Raw genomic sequence first — 20,313 nt, 5'->3', positions numbered from 1 at the left:
CCACCTCCAAGTAGGTAAGGGCTTGCACCTCATGGGGGTGGGGTTCGTGAAGAGCAACCTCTCAAACAGTCCAGCAGTTTGACATGGCCAACAAGAAAACCTTCTGCGAAACCCTTATCTCCCCTCCTACCAAACCCAATGAAAAACCATCACCATGGGAGCGGTACCTCTTGAGCATGATTCAACATCTTCAGCAAACAAATTCAGCCTTGCAAAATGAACTACATCAGACAAAACAACATCTTTCAACCCTGGAGAAACAAATTAAGGAACAACAACACGAAAAAGAAAACAGGGAGGAAATCACACAGGTAAATTTACTTGATCCACAACCTAAAGAAATTCTCATTAAAGAAGTAATATCACAGATTAATGAAGAGAACGAGGAGCAATGGATTGCAAAAGAAATTAGGGTGGGTGGTTTGTCAGAGGGTTGGGAACAGGTGGAGGTATTGGAGGACGAGGAGATTGCGAATGATACTTATGTCCCGGAATGCGAGATTCTACAAAGAAAGCTGTGCAAAGCTATCCCTTTCATCGACATTGGAGATCCCTCAGTGGCAATCAAAGGAAAACATGTGGTTTCGAGGTACGTAGATATGAAAGACAAAATTAAAGTCATGAAGCAAACAAGGTCACTTAAGGGAACGAAGGTGTGGATGGCGGATGAACTCAGAGCCACACAACTAAAAAACAGGAAACAAGAACTCAATAAAGTATACGAAGCAAGGAAACAAGGAAAATGGGCAGTCTACCGTAGAGGTAGAGCTGTTATTGCAGATTTCAGGACAACCAAACATGGTAGTAATGAAGAGTAGCTGCTAGAGAAATCCTTCATGTTATCTAGGATTCTCCTACGGTCATGTAGGAAATTTGAACTATTTTTAGTTTTATCTCTATTTTCATTTTGTTGCCCCCGAAGTGGAATGTAATCACATGGATGTATCTGATTAGTCCTATAGGTCAGATGTGGCCTCTAAAGGACGTTAATATACATTTCTTTCTTTCTTTCTTCTTTCTCTCTCTCTCTCTCTCTCTCTCTCTCTCTTTCTTCGCAACAAGCAGGTTTTGTTTACGAGATTTGGATACAGAGCATCAAGTTAAGATGCACAGGATGATGTTCTTGGAAGAGATGTGTGTTGCTCTTCGTCTGGGACTTCTGTGTATTCAGGGATGGCTTGACACATCCTCTATCTTTCTCTCTCTAGGTTTTTGGCATCGTCATTGGATGGTGCATATATGAGGATTTATCTGTCATGGAAACAGGACATTGGTCTTTCGAGAAGAAACAAGACTTTGGTATCGAGGATACAGGACTATGGTTTATGGATACAGGTCTTTGGTTTCATGAGGAAAGCATGTCCTTGGATTCATGTGAACAGGTTTTTAGTTTTCTCAAGGTTACATGCACGCTGTGACTATAGGAAGGACATATGGTTTGGTACAGCCCTACTACTGTTTGGGAAAGGGTTGTGAGATCCATGGTTGAGATGGAGAAGACCTTTTCGAGCAGGGAGGTGTTGTACAGGTGTGCCTTCTCTATGGAATGCTTTGTTGTAGTAACGAGAGATCTTATTTGGAAAGTCTTGGGTGGTGAAAAGCTAAAAGGGATCCTATTGGTAAAGGATTCGACAAGTTGTACTTTGTACTCCTATTTGATCAAGTAAAGAAATACCGCAAGGGGTGCCACTGTGTTTTGGGGCCAATCAGTGTCCTTGTACTATTTGTAGGAGCATTCTAGCTCCCCTGTTTGTTTTCCTTTTTCAGGTTCCCATGGGTGATGAAGTGTTTTGTGTGCGAGTGTTTGTTCCACTGCCCATCAGATTTCTGAAGGCCGGTTTCATGGTTCCATTGCCGGGATATCGTCGACTTTCTCAAGGAGGCGAGCCCATGGTTGTCACAGCTTCTACATGAGGAAAGTGAAAAGGAAGTACAGGGGAGAGTGTAGGATTGTGTGTCTTTGCCTGTATGAGGTGAAGAGCAAAAGCTAAGGATGAAGCTCAGGAGAAAAGACACCAAGGACAGGAAGTAGTCAGCCAGGAACAAGAAGCAGTTGAAGTGTTATGGTGCAAGAGATGGGTTGAAGGCTATGGCTTTTGACACTTTGTCACTAGTGGTATCTTCACAGAGGCTTCATGGGTTCGGAAGGCAGCTTCTTTCTTTTCTTTTTTTTTTCCGAGAAAAGATCCTTTCATTAGTTATAAAAAAAAATGCCCACTGGGCTACAAAACCCCTCTCCTGCTCGTAAGAAGGCAAAGCAGAGAGCCAATCAAGGCAGCTAGAGAGACTCTCCCTAGGTGCAAAAAAGTACACATAACAATACAAATAACTGAGAGGCTATATCATACAATAGGAGGGGGGGAAATCCAAACAGGTGGCCTGTAGTGCCAGCGGGGGGTACCCGCGTGTAGAGTATAGAAGGGGTTGCTGCGCCAAGTGGTGTGGAAGGCCTGGCGCCGCAAGATCGCTCGATCCGAGTCGCCCCGGATGCGGTCGTACTGTCCTCGCAGGGTGTGAATCAACTCCTGCCAGATCCCCCGAACAGTCTGTGTTGGTGGCTCCAGTCTCCCCTCAAAGGCCCTGAAACAACGGGTTCTCCAGGTGAACCATATGGTGAGGCTGCTGAGGAGCTCCCATCGTAGATCCCTCTCCTATGTCCAGCCGGTTAGAATACATTGGGTAATACTCTGGATGTGTTAGGGTGAGATGCATGTATGTTGGAATGATACATCAGGTACTTTACCATGTTCATGGTGTATCACTGAGTGTGGCTCCTACGGGATGGCCATAAGTAGAGTGTGTAAAGCATCAAGAGGGACATATGTGGGAAGTACTTAGTGGATGTATTGTTTGCATGCATTGAGTGCTTTCATATGCTCATGTTGTACCATCAGTCGTGGGTCTTGCAGGATACCCATGGGTGTAAGGCTTGCGAGCAACCCTGAGACTGTTATTGTGGAGTGGGTAGAGCATCTTGAGGAGCATATTGTTTGCGAATGCATATGTGTGTCATATGTAGAATGATGCATGGATTTATTTTTGGCTAACACAGGTTACGTGTTTCCACTTGATTTTAGACTTTTTGCTGCAGGTTCTGAAGAAACAAGCAAGAGTTGTTTGTCACTTCGACGTGACAGTGTGACCTTATTAATCAGGATGATTATTTCATCACCCAGTTGCATTGGAGGGGCATTGCTTTGGTCATATGGGGAATCTTTCTTCATTGGATGCTTAGTGTGTTATTGAGTGCAATCGAGGAGGCTTGCTATTTTTCAAAAGGGTGATATGTTACGACCCTGTGTTTTTCCCTCTGGACAACGAGCAGGTGGGCACGGGCACAGGACGCACAGTGTGGACAAGCATCAAGTTTGAATGTGAAAAGGAAACCTATAAGTGTGGCCAGCCCAAGTGTGAAAGGGGACAAAAAGGATTTTTAAAGTCATAAGGTTTTTAAACCTTTGAAGGATAAAAATAATATTTGAAGGCATGCGTTTTTGCTATTGCTTTTGGCGTTTTTGAGAAAAACGCATCTTTTCTCTATATAAGGGAAGGTGGCGGAGATTCGAAGGGGCAGGTGGTGAAGGCGTGGGTGATGGCCGTGTGGGAAGGTGGCCGCCAGGTACAGCCGCACCGTCGGATACAGTGCCGCTGCCGCTAGGTACAGACCCGCCGCCGCCGTCAGGTACCACCAGCCGCCGTTGCAGCCGCCGTTGGGTACAGCCGTTGCAGCCGCCGTTAGGTACAGCCGTTGCAGCCGCCGTTGGGTACTGCCGCCGCTGCAGTCGGATACAGCCGTGCCGCCGCCGCCAGGTACAGCCGAGCTGCGCTGCCGAGACGGGTACTGTCACGCTGCCGCCGGGTATAGGGGTGCTGCCCTGCTGCCGCCGGGTATAGGGGTTGCTGCTGCCCTGATGCTTGTTGCTACCGCCAGTTGTTACCACCAGATGAGCCGCTGCCGCCGCCAGGTGTGATGCTACCGCCGGTTGTGGACTACAGACGGGCAGTATAGGGCAGCCAAGCAGGCAACCAGAGGGGCAGCCAGTGATGGGTAGCCAGGCAAGTGTCAGGCAAGAGTTTCTCTGCAGACAATATGGCAGTCAGACGAGGATCAGATGGGAGGCTCTCTACGCGAGGAGGCTGCATGTGTGGAAGCAGTCAGCGTGGGTCTCTCTCTCTCTCTAACTCTCTTGAAAGAAGGTGAGCTGAAGGAGGCACCGAGGGGCTAACAACCAATGGGTCTCTCTCTCTCTGATTGATCGTGCGATTGAGCTTGGGTGGTCCAGACGCCCACGACTACGGAGGAGGGCATCCCAGCATAGAGGAGATCCGCCAGCGTCCGATGCGGCACATATTATGAGATGGAGGCACCTCCATAGTGTACCCCCCCGTCCCACATGATATTGTATCCCCTCACTATACTCCACTCACCTCCATAGCGTAGCCCCCCATCACTATATTCACACCCTATAAGGGTTTCTGTTTACCTTCCAGTTCCAGTTTCATTTTCTAGGTGCCAGTAGTATCATCTCTATTTTTCTTTTCCTTTTTTTGGTTTTTTATCCAGACATTGTATTAGATCCACCATGATATAACTTTTTGGTCTCATAGGTCATTATGGCCTTTTGAAGACGTTAATATAACACTGGATCTTGGTATGCACAGATGCTACAGTGGTTCTCACATCATGGGATAGACATTGAGCAGTTGCCACCTTTTCAGTATGATCTAGGAGAGCTGCACGGGTTCCCGGAGCTGAGCGGATATGCAGATTGTGCCGCGAGGAGGTGGAGACTGAGGATCACTTTGTATGTAGATGTAGAGCCCACCAGGGGGTCAGAGATAGATATGCAGGATTGTTTGAGGAGCACTCTTCACTACATCAATTGATGGAGGCCTCGGACAGCTTGGCAGACTACTACTAGAGCTTCATAGTTCTCGAGAGAGACTCCTCCAGACACCCGCTCCCACTATGGGTGGGAGACAGTCCCAGCTCAGATTTCCTCCAGAGAGCTATGCCAATGCCAGCTGATGTACCACGTGGGGTGACCGCACAGAGAGCAGAGGAATTGAGAGCCAGGAGGAGACCTAGACAGACTGGACATAGAGCACCCCGACTCCGTCGCCGAGAGATAGCAGCTATCCGAATGAGACACCAGATGGAGACACAGGAGAGGCTAGCTCGCTTTCATTCAGACTCAGGGTACATGTTCATGCCATTCACAGCCTCAGCATCGGCGATGTATGATATCTTATATCCCTCTTGTGGCACTGTGGATGGAGGTAGACATAGATCTGCATAGCATGCTTGTACTACCCCTTCAGCATATAGAGATGCATCTTGCCTTAGCACTCCATCCACATCCCCACCCCCCTTATATTGTTTGTATATGGGCTCCACCGATCTTTCTTTCTCTCTTTCTTCGCAAGCACGTTTTGTTTACGAGATTTGGATACAGAGGATCAAGTTAAGATGCACAGGATGATGTTCTTGAAAGAGATGTGCGTTGCTCTTCGTTTGGGACTTATGTGTATTCAGGGATGGCTTGACACATCCTCTATCTTTCTCTCTCTAGTTTTTTGGCATCGTGATTGGATGGTGCATATATGAGGATTTATCTATCATGGAAACAAGACATTGGTCTTTGGAGAAGAAACAAGACTTTGGTATCGAGGATACAGGACTATGGTTTATGGATACAGGTCTTTGGTTTCATGAGGAAAGCATGCCTTTGGATTCATGTGAACAGGTTTTTAGTTTTTTCAAGGTTACATGCAAGCTGTGACTATAGGAAGGACATATGGTTTGGTACAGCCCTACTACTGTTTGGGAAAGGGTTGTGAGATCCATGGTTGAGATGGAGAAGACCTTTTCGAACAGGGAGGTGTTGTACAGGTGTGCCTTCTCTATGGAATGCTTTGTTGTAGTAACGAGAGATCTTATTTGGAAAGTCTTGGGTGAAAAGCTAAAAGGGATCCTATTGGTAAAGGATTCGACAAGTTGTACTTTGTACTCTTATTTGATCAAGTAAAGAAATACCGCAAGGGGCGCCACTGCGTTTTGGGGCCAATCGATGTCCTTGTACTATTTGCAGGAGCATTCTAGCTCCCCTGTTTGTTTTCCTTTTTCAGGTTCCCATGGGTGATGAAGTGTTTTATTTTGTTCATCATACACCATGTTCTTTAGTGTATGTGCTTGTTTAGACACAAGTAATGGTCCGAGTGTTTGTTCCACCGCGCGTCACATTTCTGAAGGCCGGTTTCACCCGGAACTATCGGTAGATGACGAATGTCGAGCCACACGCTCCCGTCTTAAGCATGAGGTACGGATTGGGCGTGAGTTTCCATGGACAGTTTTGTATCACCGAAGTGAGATAGCTATGTTTATGTTTTCTTTCTGTTTTATTTTCTATTCCATGATGAGATATGCCATGGTTATTATTGTATCACTTTGGTCTCATAGGCCCACTGGGTCTTTAGTAGCCGTTGAATATATCTTTCTTTCTTTCTACATTTCTTCAAGCATTTTCTCTTGTTCTTGGGTAGTCTTCATTTGGCAAGCCTCGGCCCCTTCTGGTCTTCACCCTTCAAGAGGACTCCATGGCAGCCGCTCTGTCATCCCCGACCAAGGCCTTCATCCTCAACCGACGCTGCCGTCCCTTGCCTATCCTTCTCAGAAGTGGACCTCCAGCTCCTCGCTACGACAGTTGCATCTCTAGAGGCCTCCACTCTAGTGTGCAAGATTGTTCGTAGCCACCTGGCACATGGGCAACTCAAAGATCTTCTATAGGCTAGCCTCCTTAGAGCGCATGCAAAGATCACAGACATCCATCATTTGGGGCACGGCTATACCAAGTTGAGTTTGACTCACCAGCAGCGTCAGGTAGAGTCATGCAGTTGAGCCCCATCGCATTGCATACGGCCCAGGCCTTCTTTGTGAGGTGGCAACTAGACCCCGCATTCGACCCACTGGCTGGCATTTTAGGCTTTCCCGTGAGAGTCTGCTTCCCAAGCCTCAACGCATCTGTATTGCCTCGTGAGAGAGAGTACCTCACGTCATATCCCTTCCTTGCCACACCGGGGAGACCCCATCCTGCAGAGAGTGGAGTACTCATGCCTCCCTAGCCAATGCTTCATTTGCAGGCAAATGGGACACCTCGCCAAAGCTTGCCCTTGGCGCCAGTCTAGAAGACCGCCTTCAGTGTTTCCCCGCCCCCCCCCCCCCCCCCCCCCCCCCCCCCCCCCCGCGGGATCCCAACTCAAATCGTCATTAGGAGGTAGGGAGAGAGCCACGCCCTCAGGCAACCGAACACTAGGACCCGACCACGGACGACTCTACTGCTAGAGAGTGGCAGACCGTTGGCCCACGCCACGGCCGCCAACCAACTTCCAGAGCTGAGCGGCGTTGCCGTGCGCACTAGGCTGGCAGAGTACACGAGGATTTGGTTGTGTCAGAGAACCATTTTGAGCATTTATCACATCACCCACCCGTCGCCAGTCAACGATCCCCCCCCAAGTCACTACAAGGGTCCCACCTCTGCCCCCTCCAGTCTTGCGACCGTTACCCCGCCGAGACGACTCCTCAAGTTCTCAAATTCCAGTGAGGCCAATTGGCCCCACTAAGCCCCTAGCGAGCCCCTCCCTCTCTGGTGGATCTCTCATAGCCGCTTCCATCTCCTCTTCCCCCAGCAGTCCCCCCTACCACGTCCTCTTCACTCCCCCCTCCTCCGCCTCTCCTGAGCATTCCCGCTACCCTCTGGCAATGCCTGATCCAAAGTGGAGGCAGCCGCCAGCGAGCTCAGTCCGCCGTTTGATTCATCGATTCTCGGAGCCGGTAGAGATGACCATCGCCGCCTCCCCAATGAGGGCTCTCCTGCCAAAGTCCCCAGGTGGCCTCCCCAAGATCCTGGGGCTGCCAATAGATTACAATTTCTTCCGATGTCTTTCGGTAGAAGGAACTGATATTTTTGAGGAGATAGTGGCTCCCATTCGGATCTGTGTGGTGTTTCATCATTCTAGGCCTTCCACGCCAGAGAGTGGCACGATGATCTTCTCCTTTTCCTTGAGTGCAACCCTGGGAATGAAGTGGGATTTGGCGTCAGTGGCTACCACCATCCAAGGGCAGGCAGTAGAGCTCTTGCACCATCTTCATGATCTACACATCACTGACGTGCTCACCCATCTCTGGCCCCTAGCTTGGATGGAGCTAGGAGGCTCAGGCCATAGAGATCAGGACAGGGAGGTGGTGTCCTCCAGCCTCGAGGTGCTGCTCTTTGTGTTCCTTCATATCTTAGTTGTAGTACCCCTCCCCCCCTCTTACTGTTGGAATTAGGGTTGCAGGAAAGCACATAAAGCTTAGAGAAGAAGAAGCAAGAATGCACACAACACAAAGTGTATTAGATTGTGTCAATGTACAAAAGATAAGTTAGCCCTAGAAGGATGGTCGTATATACAAGCCGGGGGAAAAAACCTCCTAAAGAGGGAAAAAGTGTCCCGGCGGTCCTAAGTGTGTTCACACACATCACTGCCTATATATATATGGCAACAAATCCCCCCTGGGAGTGATGGTGTGAACGAGAGCTAGCACTCATGTATAGGGGAGTGCCATGCCCGAAGTAGATCAGTCCACAAAGGGGAGCAAGCCCAAAGCTTTGCGGAAAGCTTCGAACTTCTCACGAGGAAGCGCCTTTGTGAAAAGATCGGCGAGGTTGTCTTGTGTTGGCACATAGGCCAAGCTGATCTCTCCTGCCGAGAGTCTCTCCCTGACATAGTGATAATGCACCTCAATGTGCTTTGTGCGAGCATGAAAAACTGGGTTTCTCGCAACTGCCAATGCGCTCTGACTGTCAGTGAAGATAGAGGTGGCAGACTCCTGTCCAACACCCAAGTCAGCCATAAGCCGTCTGAGCCACACACACTCAACCGTAGCTGTGAAAGCTGCCCTGTACTCAGCTTCACAACTAGAAGTGGCCACAGTAGGTTGCTTCTTGCTCAACCAAGATATGCATGAGCTACCGAGCATCAAACAAAAACCACTTGTGGGCACTCTTGTGTCATAGCAACCAGCCCAATCTGAGTGGAAAGCACATAAAGCTTGGAGAAGAAGAAGCAAGAATGCACACAACACAAAGTGTATTAGATTGTGTCAATGTACAAAAGATAAGTTAGCCCTAGAAGGATGGGCGTATATACAAGCCGGGAGAAAAAACCTCCTAAAGAGGGAAAAAGTGCCCTAGCGGTCCTAAGTGTGTTCACACACATCATTGCCTATATATATATATGGCAACAAATCGCCCCTGGGAGTGATGGTGTGAACGAGAGCTGGCACTCATGTATAGGGGAGTGCCATGTCCGAAGTAGATCAGTCCACAAAGGGGAGCAAGCCCAAAGCTTTGCGGAAAGCTTCGAACTTCTCACGAGGAAGCGCCTTTGTGAAAAGATTGGCGAGGTTGTCTTGTGTTGGCACACAGGCCAAGCTGATCTCTCCTGCCGAGAGTCTCTCCCTGACATAGTGATAATGCACCTCAATGTGCTTTGTGCGAGCATGAAAAACTGGGTTTCTCGCAACTGCCAATGCGCTCTGACTGTCAGTGAAGATAGAGGTGGCAGACTCCTGTCCAACACCCAAGTCAGCCATAAGCCGTCTGAGCCACACACACTCAACCGTAGCTGTGAAAGCTGCCCTGTACTCAGCTTCACAACTAGAAGTGGCCACAGTAGGTTGCTTCTTGCTCAACCAAGATATGCATGAGCTACCGAGCATGAAACGAAAACCACTTGTGGACACTCTTGTGTCATAGCAACCAGCCCAATCTGAGTCCGAAAAAGCATGTAAATCTGGCGGCAACGATCCCCCCTTGGGATAAAACAACCCAAGATGTATGGTGCCACTCAAGTAGCGAAAGATGCGTTTAACTGCCTTCCAATGCTGAGACCCTGGGCTATGCATAAACCTGCTCACCTGTGAGACTGCAAACTGAATGTCCGGCCTCGTAATGCATACATAAATGAGGCAACCAACAGGTGTCTGATAGAGTGTGACATCAAAGTGATCTCCAGCATGATGAAGACTCAACTTCAAACCTGTCTACCTCCATCACACTGCTTAAACTGTATTCCCAAATAATGATACAAATGTCCCAAATCTGACATCTCAAAAGAGGCATTCAAATCAGCCTTAAAATCAGCAATATGACTTTCATTTGGTCTTGTGAGCAGCATGTCATCGACATAGAGAGCAATGATTAGATGTACACCATCCACACGTTTAACATACAAAGTGCTTTCTGTTGGACTATTCTGAAACCCATGTGCAGTCAAATATGCATGTATCTTTTCATACCACGCTCTTGGAGCTTGCTTTAAACCATATAAAGCCTTTTTCAACCTGCACACTTTGTTTTCCTCCTCTCTTTGAACAAAACCACGAGGCTGCGATACATACACCTCCTTATGCAAATCTCCATTCAAGAACGCAGTCTTTATGTCCAGCTGATGTACATTCCAACCATTATGAGCTGCCAATGCACAAATGCTACGAATGGTAGTCATACGACAAGTGGGAGCAAAGGTCTCATCAAAATCAATGCCCTTTTCTTGAGCATAACCCTTTGCAACAAGTCTAGCCTTATAGCGATCAACACTGCCATCTGGCTTTCGTTTCAACTTAAAAACCCACTTACATCCAATGGCCTTTTTACCAATAGGCAAATCACACAAAGACCATGTACCATTTTTTATTATAGCATCATATTCACTTTGCATTGCAGCTAACCAATTTTTTGATTTTTGTGCCTCATCAAATGAAAGAGGTTCTTCCTCTTCACACATACTAGACACAGCCAAAGCATAACAATCTGATGTATAAGAGGCATGCTGAAAACTTGAACGAGTACGACTAGCCATAGGTGCATCAATCTTACTATCACGCAAGGTTTGCACTAGCCATTTAGGCATACCTCTAGCCTGCTCATTTTCAGCCCTATCCTCATGAATTACATCCTGTAAATCTGCATCAGAAATAGGCTGATCTATGATGTCGTTTGAAATCTGCATAGGCTAAATATTTGCCTCATTAGGACTTACATTTGAATTCCCACCTGTAAACAGAGGCAACAATCTATCAAATACATCCCGTGAGCTCACACTTGTCTCTTTGGTACATGATAACAAAGGCTGCACAGCATCTTCCACAAAAACAACATCTCGACTAATCAAGATACGCTTTGACTGCGGATGATACAATCTGTAACCTTTGCTCTCAGCACTATAACCAACAAAAATGCATTTGACAGCCTTATCATCCAATTTTCTGTGTTGTTGCACAGCTACTAAAGCATAGGCCAAGCAACCAAAGACACGCAAGTGACCAATAGAAGGCTTCCTGCCATGCCAAGCTTCGTATGGAGTAATAGACTGCAAGGCCTTAGTGGGACACCTGTTGAGTACATATATAGCACACATGACAGCCTCAAGCCAAAACGCATGTGGCAAAGCTTGGCTCTTGACCATACATCGTGCCATCTCCATAAGTGACCTGTTTTTTCTCTCAGCAACACCATTTTGCTGAGGGGTATACGGCACTGTACATTGGTGTTCTATCCCACGACTAGCCAGAAATGCATCAAACTGTTTAGACATGTACTCCCCCCCTCGATCAGAATGGAGGGTGCCCACAGTACAATTGGATACATTTTCAACCATAAGAAAAAACTGTTTAAAGCACAAAAACACTTCGGACTTTGCCTTCAGTGGATATACCCATGCATGCCTTGAGTAATCATCAATGAAAGTCACGAAGTACAAGTGTTTACCAAATGACGGAGTTTGCATAGGCCCACATACATCACTATGTACAAGTTGCAATTTGCGAGTGGCCCGCACAGAACCATCCTTTGGAAACGCAGAACGTTGCATTTTGCCCAAAATACAGCCTTCACAAACATGTTTCAATGGTGCCTCAAGAGGGTGCAATGAAGCAACCATATCAAATTTCTGCAAACGCAGCAAACTAGCAAAGTTCAGATGACCAAAACGAGCATGCCATAGTTTTGCATCTGAAACTGCCTTTTCATCAGAAACTGCATTTGATGAATCTTCCACACACTTGTCATAAGAATTGAGCCTATACAGCCCACGAAACAAGGTGCCAGATACAATAATCGTATCACCAAAAGTCAAATCATGAACAGTACATCTGTCATCCACAAATTTGACTACAAGTCCAAGTCTAGCAAGCGCAGAGACAAACAATAGATTCTTCTTTATCCCTGGTACATACAAAGCATCTGAAAGTGTGAAAGCGCTGCCATTTGCAGCAGTAAGCATAATTTTACCAATGCTCTTCACTGGGTAAGAAGCATTATTGGCACATGTGATAGTATTCCCATTAGGGACAGCCTCAAGAGAAGTGAACATATCACGATGCGAGGTAATGTGCTTTGTAGCACCACTGTCAAAATACCATACATGAGAGTCAACAGAAACTGCCAAACATGCATCATGTACAGATGGGTCATACTGGCAATACACGCTAAACGCCCATTCTGTATCCTGCACAACATTTGCAGAATCTGCATTTGTAGAAGCATCCGCTATTGTGGCTGCATTTGACTCTTTCTTCTTTGCCTCTTTAGCCTTTAGCTTAGGGCAATTCTTAATGACATGATCATTTGCCTTACAATAGTTGCACTTGGTCTTTTTCTTGCCTTTATCCAAGAGCCTTCTCAGACTTATTATTGCTACCTATGGTGGAAGGAGAAGAAGTTGCAGACCTACTAATAGGAGAAGAAACAGTGGAAGGGGCTGCCTTACCACTTCTTCTCTGCTGCTGGGCAGTAATAAATGCTTGATCAACTGCACGCTGCCTGGCCCTGTTTTGCCTAGACTGCGCTTCTTGCAAGAGCTTGTTGACTAAAGTATCATACTTGACAGCATCAAGTCTGTCCTCATTAAGAAGTCTCCACGTGGAAGCAAAAGTCTGATATGTCTCAAGTAAAGCATCAAGAACAGTCTGCACAAGAGAATCATCAGGAATAATCTCACCTGCAGAAATCAACTGTTCTTTGAGATCTTTAATCTCAGCAAGAAAAACATTCATGTCATCATCTTCTTGCATAATCTTCAATTCTAGCTCTTTACGCAGGTAAGCGATTTTTGCCTCGTTACGACCTGCATACAAACCAGCTAGAATATCCCAAGCCTGTTTTGCTGTTTTAGCTGAACAAATATGTGGGGTGATGTTACGTTTGACAGAAAGTGCAATCAAGGCATGAGCCTGCGCATCTTTACCATCCCAACGAGCTTGTTCAGCAGTGGGTAAAAGAGCAGCAACAGTAGAGCTGCTAGAACCTGCAACATCCTCAACAGATCCTACATCCACAGAACCTGGACGTACATCCGTACCCTTCACAATGTTCCACACTCCTTTTGCAACCAAAACATGCTGCATCATGTATGCCCAAAGTGGGTAGTTGCTGTCTCCATCCAGTTTGTCATCAGCAGATAACATGCGAAATACATCATTGCTGTTATCAGCCATGGCCAATGACTGAAACTGATGCAAAAGCTACCTGTAATGAAGCAAAGACTGAACAAAAGACAACTTGTGCTATGTAGCACAGTCCACAATAGAACACGTATGCCTGTTTTGCAGAAAACTGCATTGTCGAAATTTCTGCAGAAAATGACGAAAACACTTATGCAGAACTTGAAATGCAAAAAACGGAGCCCGAAACGACCTCAGGTGCAAATTCTGAGAACGCAAAGCCTTGCGGGTTGATTTGCAGAGTATAGGGACCTGCAAGCGCTCGTGAAAACTCACCTCAATCGGAGAACGTGAGTCGGAGGGTGCTGGCGGCGTAGCCCTGGGAGCCGATGCCTGCTCTGATACCAATTGTTGGAATTAGGGTTGCAGGAAAGCACATAAAGCTTGGAGAAGAAGAAGCAAGAATGCACACAACACAAAGTGTATTAGATTGTGTCAATGTACAAAAGATAAGTTAGCCCTAGAAGGATGGGTGTATATACAAGCCCGGGAAAAAACCTCCTAAAGAGGGAAAAAGTGCCCCGGCGGTCCGAAGTGTGTTCACACACATCACTGCCTATATATATATGGCAACACTTACAAATACCTTCATTGTGATTGATAGAGTTTAGAGTATGCCTACTCTCACGCTCAGACACAATGGCAACACATGGAGGATAGGATCTGCACCCACTTTGCCACAGGATCAATTCTGATTACTCCTCGTCGAAACCCACACCCAAGACTCTTCGAGCGGGGGGCAGCTCCAATAGTTTCGCCTCCCACAGAGATTGACATGCAGATAGCCTCATGGTACATGATCGACTTAAACATGATTGGGATTGACATGCGGATAGCCTGGTAGGGAGAGTGCACAGGTCGAAGGGGGAAGGGGGAGTGCACAGGCGGATGGGGCAGGGGGGGCTCACAGCTCTCGCTGGTCTACAATTCGGCTCTATCAACACAGTGAGGTAATATGTTTGTGAGAGAACCACCTCTTAAAGGGTTTATAATAATAGTGTGGTGTGACATAAGCAGTGATGTCAGGAGGAGAACTTTTGTAACCTATAAATGTACATGTACTTCATTGAAGAAATCAATAGATAGTCACAACATTGAGTTGTGTACTTCTCTCTCTTGTGAGGAGCTTTGTTCTCTCTCTAACACTCTCTCCTTCATTGTTTGATGTTTAAACTCCATAGCCATGTATCTCTTTGACCCTCCATAGCTGCAGCTTCTGTCAAGCTCCACCATGGAATTCAACATGGTATCAAAGCAGGTGCCTACTACCTCAGTATGCCCTGATTAGCGCTTCTTCCCCTGGCCGACTTCAACCACTTGTACGCCAGACTGCTCCTGCACACAGGTTTTGCTATCTTTTATTCTCCGTGAGCTACTGCTTGGTGCCTCACAACCCAGTGCCAACCTGCAGCTGCCTTCAACGTACATCGCCTGTACTCATTGCACCCGCTGCTGGCTACCTGTAACAGTCAGCATGGCATTCGTAGCCAGCCACTAGCAGGCCCTCAGTAAGAAGCTCGTATTAGTGCACTCACTGACAGTCAGTAGCTTGAGTTACTACAATAGTCCCTTGAGCAGCACTAGTCATAAATCTGCAACAGAGGCAATCTCAACATTACCTTCAGCTCAGCGACTTGCATCAGTATCACAAAGAAAAGATCTGATCACTGAGTGTCTACAAGGAGGACTTCAAGTAGCTATAGCAGCTTCTGCCAGTAGATGCATCCTTTCTCTCGTAGCACAGAACACTACATAGTTTAGCACCCCATTCATTGAGTTGTGTAGACACCAACATTCTCAACCCAAATCAAGTAACGCTAGCAACGAAAAGTCAATAACCATTTGACGAGAATTGATGTGTCAGCATCAAGAAGGCAGGTGGCATAAGGAAGTTGCTAGACTGAACCAGAGTGAAATGGAGTCATGAGAGAGGACCTTTGGCAGCCGCACATCCACATCCATAAAGCATGGGTCCAATACAAAATCCTCCAATCCTTAGTGATTATGTACAGAGACCTCTCTTGACCTAACAGAGGAGTTTATCAAGATGCTTGGGTACATGGGGTTTCACTGATCACATGCATTGAGAATTATATGAGGATGTTTTATCACATAAGTGGCATGTAGAGGGAGTCTGAGAAGTGGATCTCTTAAGGGAGGTATGGAACACACAGGAGGTGGAGGCAGAGAAACTTAACCAAAAAAGACAGAGATGAAGAGGCCAAAGTAGACATTCAACCACATTATCAATCTTGCTGTCATTTTTGAAACGTCTTCATCGTGCTGATTCAATCTTGGCTTTAAAGCACAGTTTTCAGTGCATTTCCATAAAGAAATTCAGAGATCAGATGCCCATGTTCATGGTACTGTGTAGGTGTGCTTTTCTAGTAAGTTTTTTTTCCTTGCCTTAGAACTTCTGCAGGTGAAGTGTTGTTTGTGTTACATCTTTCATGCCATCATGCATGGTTGGACACAGATTTCTCACAGCTAAACTTACGTGCATGGTTGATAGCAGGAGTTTTTTTTTAAAATGAAATTGTTTTCACAAGTGCTTATAATTACTTTTTTTTTAATCTTTTGGTTTTTTCCAATTGAAAGAGTACTTTTTTTTCCTCTATAAAGAAAAGGGATTAGTGTTATCTTAGATCTACCTTGCAATACAAAACGATTTAAGCTCTAAAATCACCAGACAAAACCCTTGGATTAATGCTAGACTGTTATGTTTTTTTTTTTCACCTGCATCAGCTCTCATAAAGCTATGTTTTGTGTTGCTTTGCAGACATTACTAAAATAGAACAGCATGCCAAACATTTTGCGGAGGAACTGAGCCTTACACATGCTTGGAGATGCATCCCCTTCAGAAAAGCAAATCAGGAGGAACAACATCTCATAAATATGGCCCTGAATGTTGAAGAGGAGGGAGGAAATGGTAGCAAGGACTGGGTGGTTCAACTTGGTATGAGTGTCGGTCACAGCAGAGAAAAGGTCTGGTCATATCATTCTCATGGCTTGTACAGGGAGCTGGTTGGCTCACCTTTGAGCAAAGAAACAAACCTGAAATGTGAATTGAAAGTGGGGCCTTTTTACAGGAAAAGTAAATTGAAACGTGGTAGAGAAAGCCATGTTAGAGGAAAAGTATCAAAGCATAAGAAAATTTCTGTTGCTGGGCGGTGGTGTGGCAAGGTTTGGATGAACAACCAAGTCCACCCATTTTTGGGAGGCTGCTACACTTCGCAAGCACCACTTCAAGCTCTTCATCATTCTATGGAAGAAAGCACCGATAACTGGGGGCCCCTGTCTTCAGAAGGATTGAGTATAGAATCTCTGAAGGGTGCAGAAGTGGTTGCTGTAGAGACCACCAAACTCACAATGAGTGATGCGGGCATACAGCCTGACACCCAAGCTAACTTGGTTACTGAAATCAGCAACAAAAGGAAGTCTATTGAAAACACAAGTAAGAAAACAGAGCGTGACTTTTCATCAGAGTTCCTGCTAGAGGTGTCGAATGGAAGGAAAAGGAGAGAACTTGAAGCTGATGCAGTTGATGGCACCGCACTAAATGATTCATGTCTAGCTTCTGATTTCCAGGGAATGTCTTCTTGTTCTTGTCATGGGAACCGTACCTCTGTTTACCAAGGCCTTGAAGATAGTGGAAAAGATTTTTTCTGTACGGATGCCCTTGATGGGACCTTCGGTCCTTCCACCAAGATTCCAAATATTGAATCTGGAAAGAATGAGTCTGATAATGCTCTGATTAACTGTGATGGATCAGATGCAGACATTTGGCAGGATCTTGATGTTGGATGCTACTCTCAGGAAGTTATGTCATTAAATGCCATTGCAGAAGCGGCTGATGCTTCTCTTATGGTAGAACCTTGCCCTGAAATGGATGCTGAAGCCCAGGAAAATTTGCTCATTCCCAGGATCTTGAGGAGAAGAACTTGCTCAGTGTTTGATGGTGAAACACAGTATCAAGCCCTTGGCCAAGGAGATTGTACAGTGTCTGACTTTGCAGAATGTACCATAGGAGAGGCTTTGCATGATGCTCTGGAACGAGCCATTCCAGAAGGTTTAGAGTATGCAATGGGGTTGAAGAGGAAGCAGGATGATCCATCTGACATACTGAAGAAGAAGGCTAAAGAAGAGGACTACAATACTCTTGACATTTCCAACTTGGCTACTGATGATTTTGCTGCAAATGCTTTGGAAAATGGTCAAGGTACACCCTTCTTTGAACAATCTGGAAACTTTCATGTTACTGTAGTAGACGAAGTGCACATTGGAAATGGATGTGTTTGCCCGGGCTCCTTCCCAATTGGCAAGGCTAGTCTGCCCCTCCGTAACATTGAGCAAGCAAATTTGTACTATCCTGGAGACTCGGGACCAAAGCCGCTCATAGCATCCAAGAACAGGGAGTTTCCATTAGTTCCTTCTTTGGAGATTCTCACAGAGAATTTGGGAAGCATGAACAGTGATTCTTCTAACAGATCAACACAATGGAGGTTGATGAATGCTGCGAAGAGTTCACCATCTTTGATTAAGTGTAATAATAGAAAGCTGGCTGGGAAAACTAGTAGTAAACTTAGGAAACAGGCGAAATGGGAAAAGGGCTATAAAGTTGTTCCAGATCCCTCTTCAGGGGCGACTGAAAGCAGCAACGAGGACATGATACACAAGGGGACTGTATCCAAGGGTCTTGAACGTGGGGCAAAGAAAATGGTCTTAGATGAACCACTCTTTGGTTGTGCAGGTATCTCACACTGATGCATTTATAACATATTGTTTGCTTGCATGTATGCCTGCCTTCATTTGGCACTGTATTTGTGATGATTGTGCAGAAAGGTTGAATGAAGTGCTTTATAAACTTGACATGATGGTCTTGCAGGGTTCTTTAGCGAAGGTCCCAGCACAAGGTTGCGAACTAGAAGTGCTGCAAAGCTTATCAAAGTGAATGATGAAGAGGTGGCCACTGGTGGAGATGATAATACAACATTGAGCAGTGCCAAGAAAGCACAGAAGCAGCCAAGGAAGAGGGTCAAAAGACCCATTGTAAAAGACATAGAAGATGATTCTGGGGCCTACTCTTGTGATGTAGATGGCTGTACTATGAGTTTCTCATCGAAGCAAGAGCTGAACATGCACAAGCAGAACACATGCACTTTCACTGGCTGTGGAAAACACTTTGGATCACACAAGTACTTGTTGCAACATCGTCGTGTACACCTGGATGACAGACCCCTCAAATGCCCATGGAATGGATGTAAAATGACATTCAAGTGGAAGTGGGCCTGCACCGAACATTACCGTGTTCACACTGGTGAAAGGCCCTATGTATGCCCAATACCAGAATGTGGCCGAACTTTCCGTTTCGTCTCTGACTTCAGCCGACACAAGCGAAAAACAGGACACACAAAACAATAGTGATGTTATCCCACAGCCTTTGAATTGGCTCAAACAATTGGGGGCTCCTGCCCCTTGTGTTACAGTTTTCCTCCCCTCAGGCTTGAGTAGTGCCATTGGCCTGAGGAATTCTGATGCAGAAGTGTTCCTCAAGTAATCAGGTGTCACATTTATTCTGGGAAGAAGAGCTCATGTTTCCCGAAGGGATGGGAAGCAATTTTTGAAAAATGTCAGTGTGGATCTTAAAAAGGAACGCCTTCCTGGTTAAAATCAATCATCCGTTTATCATAATAAGGGGCGAAGGCATTGTGTATATGAACTGGCTGATGTTCAATTTGAATAGAAGCCTTGCTCTTGATATCTTGTAAGAAGAGTCACAAATTCTTCTAACTTTTGGTGAATGCATCGCAGAAACTCGAGGGAAGTGATATATTTTCATGCACACCACACAAGGAGCTCTTCCAAACTTAAGCCTCATTTAGCTTTTTACTCTCAAAATCTATTGGATGACCATCGTAAAAAATAAGGCAACTCCCTATAACTGCTAGCATCCACTTCCAACACCAAAGGCTTTTAAGATCCACAATTTGCAACATAGATGATGTGGCCACAAAATGGTTTGAATCCCTAAACCATTTGTCCAACATTTTAGTCCAAATGAGGCTCCTTTCTCTCCTCCCTTTAAAAGATTTGGGAGGGGAGATGCAATCCGTGAAAAGTCATGGACCAAAATCTGGAAAAATGGTTTAAAGCATAAACAAGACTTCATTTTGTGACAATTTTCAGCACTAACCATTCATTGATCAACTGATTTTTTTCCTCATGGATTTAGAAACCATCAATACTACAAGAGTTCTCATTTCAAGAACTCATCTTTGCATAGAGCACTTCTTGAAACTTGTCAACACAATCCTCGAGTGTTGAAGAGGCTAGCAAGAGTGGCTTCTTCTACGATCATTAATAGTAATGATATGGCCAAGGTATAACAATCTGCACTTTAAGAACTCGTATTTGCTAGGTACTTTCTTGAAATTTGTGAACACAATTCTGAAGTGCTCGAGATGCTTAGCAAGATTCACATTGGAAACAAGGATATATGTTGAAGGCGTAAATCTACCATGGAGGATGGGGGATTGCAAGAGGGTGAAGAAGGTGCCATGCTATATCACATGCATGAAAGGCATCTCTACAATTTTCGCTACCCTCAAGCTGACCGAATTTTAGCAATGCCAACCCCTCTTGCTAGCCCATGCAAGTGTGTGCAGCATCTCCTTGGTGATAGCATCCCTAACCAGTGGGACACGTAGAGGGCACGTGTGAGTTGACTGTAGTGGCCCTATGGTGGTTGATCCGATTGGCAACTCTGTCTC

At 45.8% G+C, this 20,313-nt stretch overlaps 1 protein-coding gene across 3 annotated transcripts in view; it reads left to right on the top strand.

Annotated features, from left to right (window-relative positions):
* LOC147607230 (uncharacterized) overlaps positions 1–19,384 on the top strand; it is an 84,828-nt gene extending 65,444 nt beyond the window's left edge. For 2 of the 3 annotated variants that reach the window (XM_086790886.1, XM_086790887.1), the window contains 2 exons: positions 16,323–18,293; positions 18,429–19,384. In XM_086790886.1, coding sequence (XP_086647012.1) covers positions 16,323–18,293; positions 18,429–18,964 — 2,507 coding nt within the window. In that variant the 3' untranslated portion in view covers positions 18,965–19,384. Of the gene's footprint in view, positions 1–16,322; positions 18,337–18,428 lie in introns of all 3 variants that reach the window. The other variant, XM_086790888.1, reaches the window with a different exon arrangement.
* Positions 19,385–20,313: the final 929 nt, after the last annotated feature.

This window comes from Cibotium barometz, chromosome 55 (genome assembly GCF_041138505.1).
Source record: "Cibotium barometz isolate CiBa-2024 chromosome 55, ASM4113850v1, whole genome shotgun sequence".
NCBI classification, from domain to species: domain Eukaryota; kingdom Viridiplantae; phylum Streptophyta; class Polypodiopsida; order Cyatheales; family Cibotiaceae; genus Cibotium; species Cibotium barometz.
Note: the sequence above shows the minus strand (reverse complement) of the source record. Positions and strands in the feature narration are given on the sequence as shown.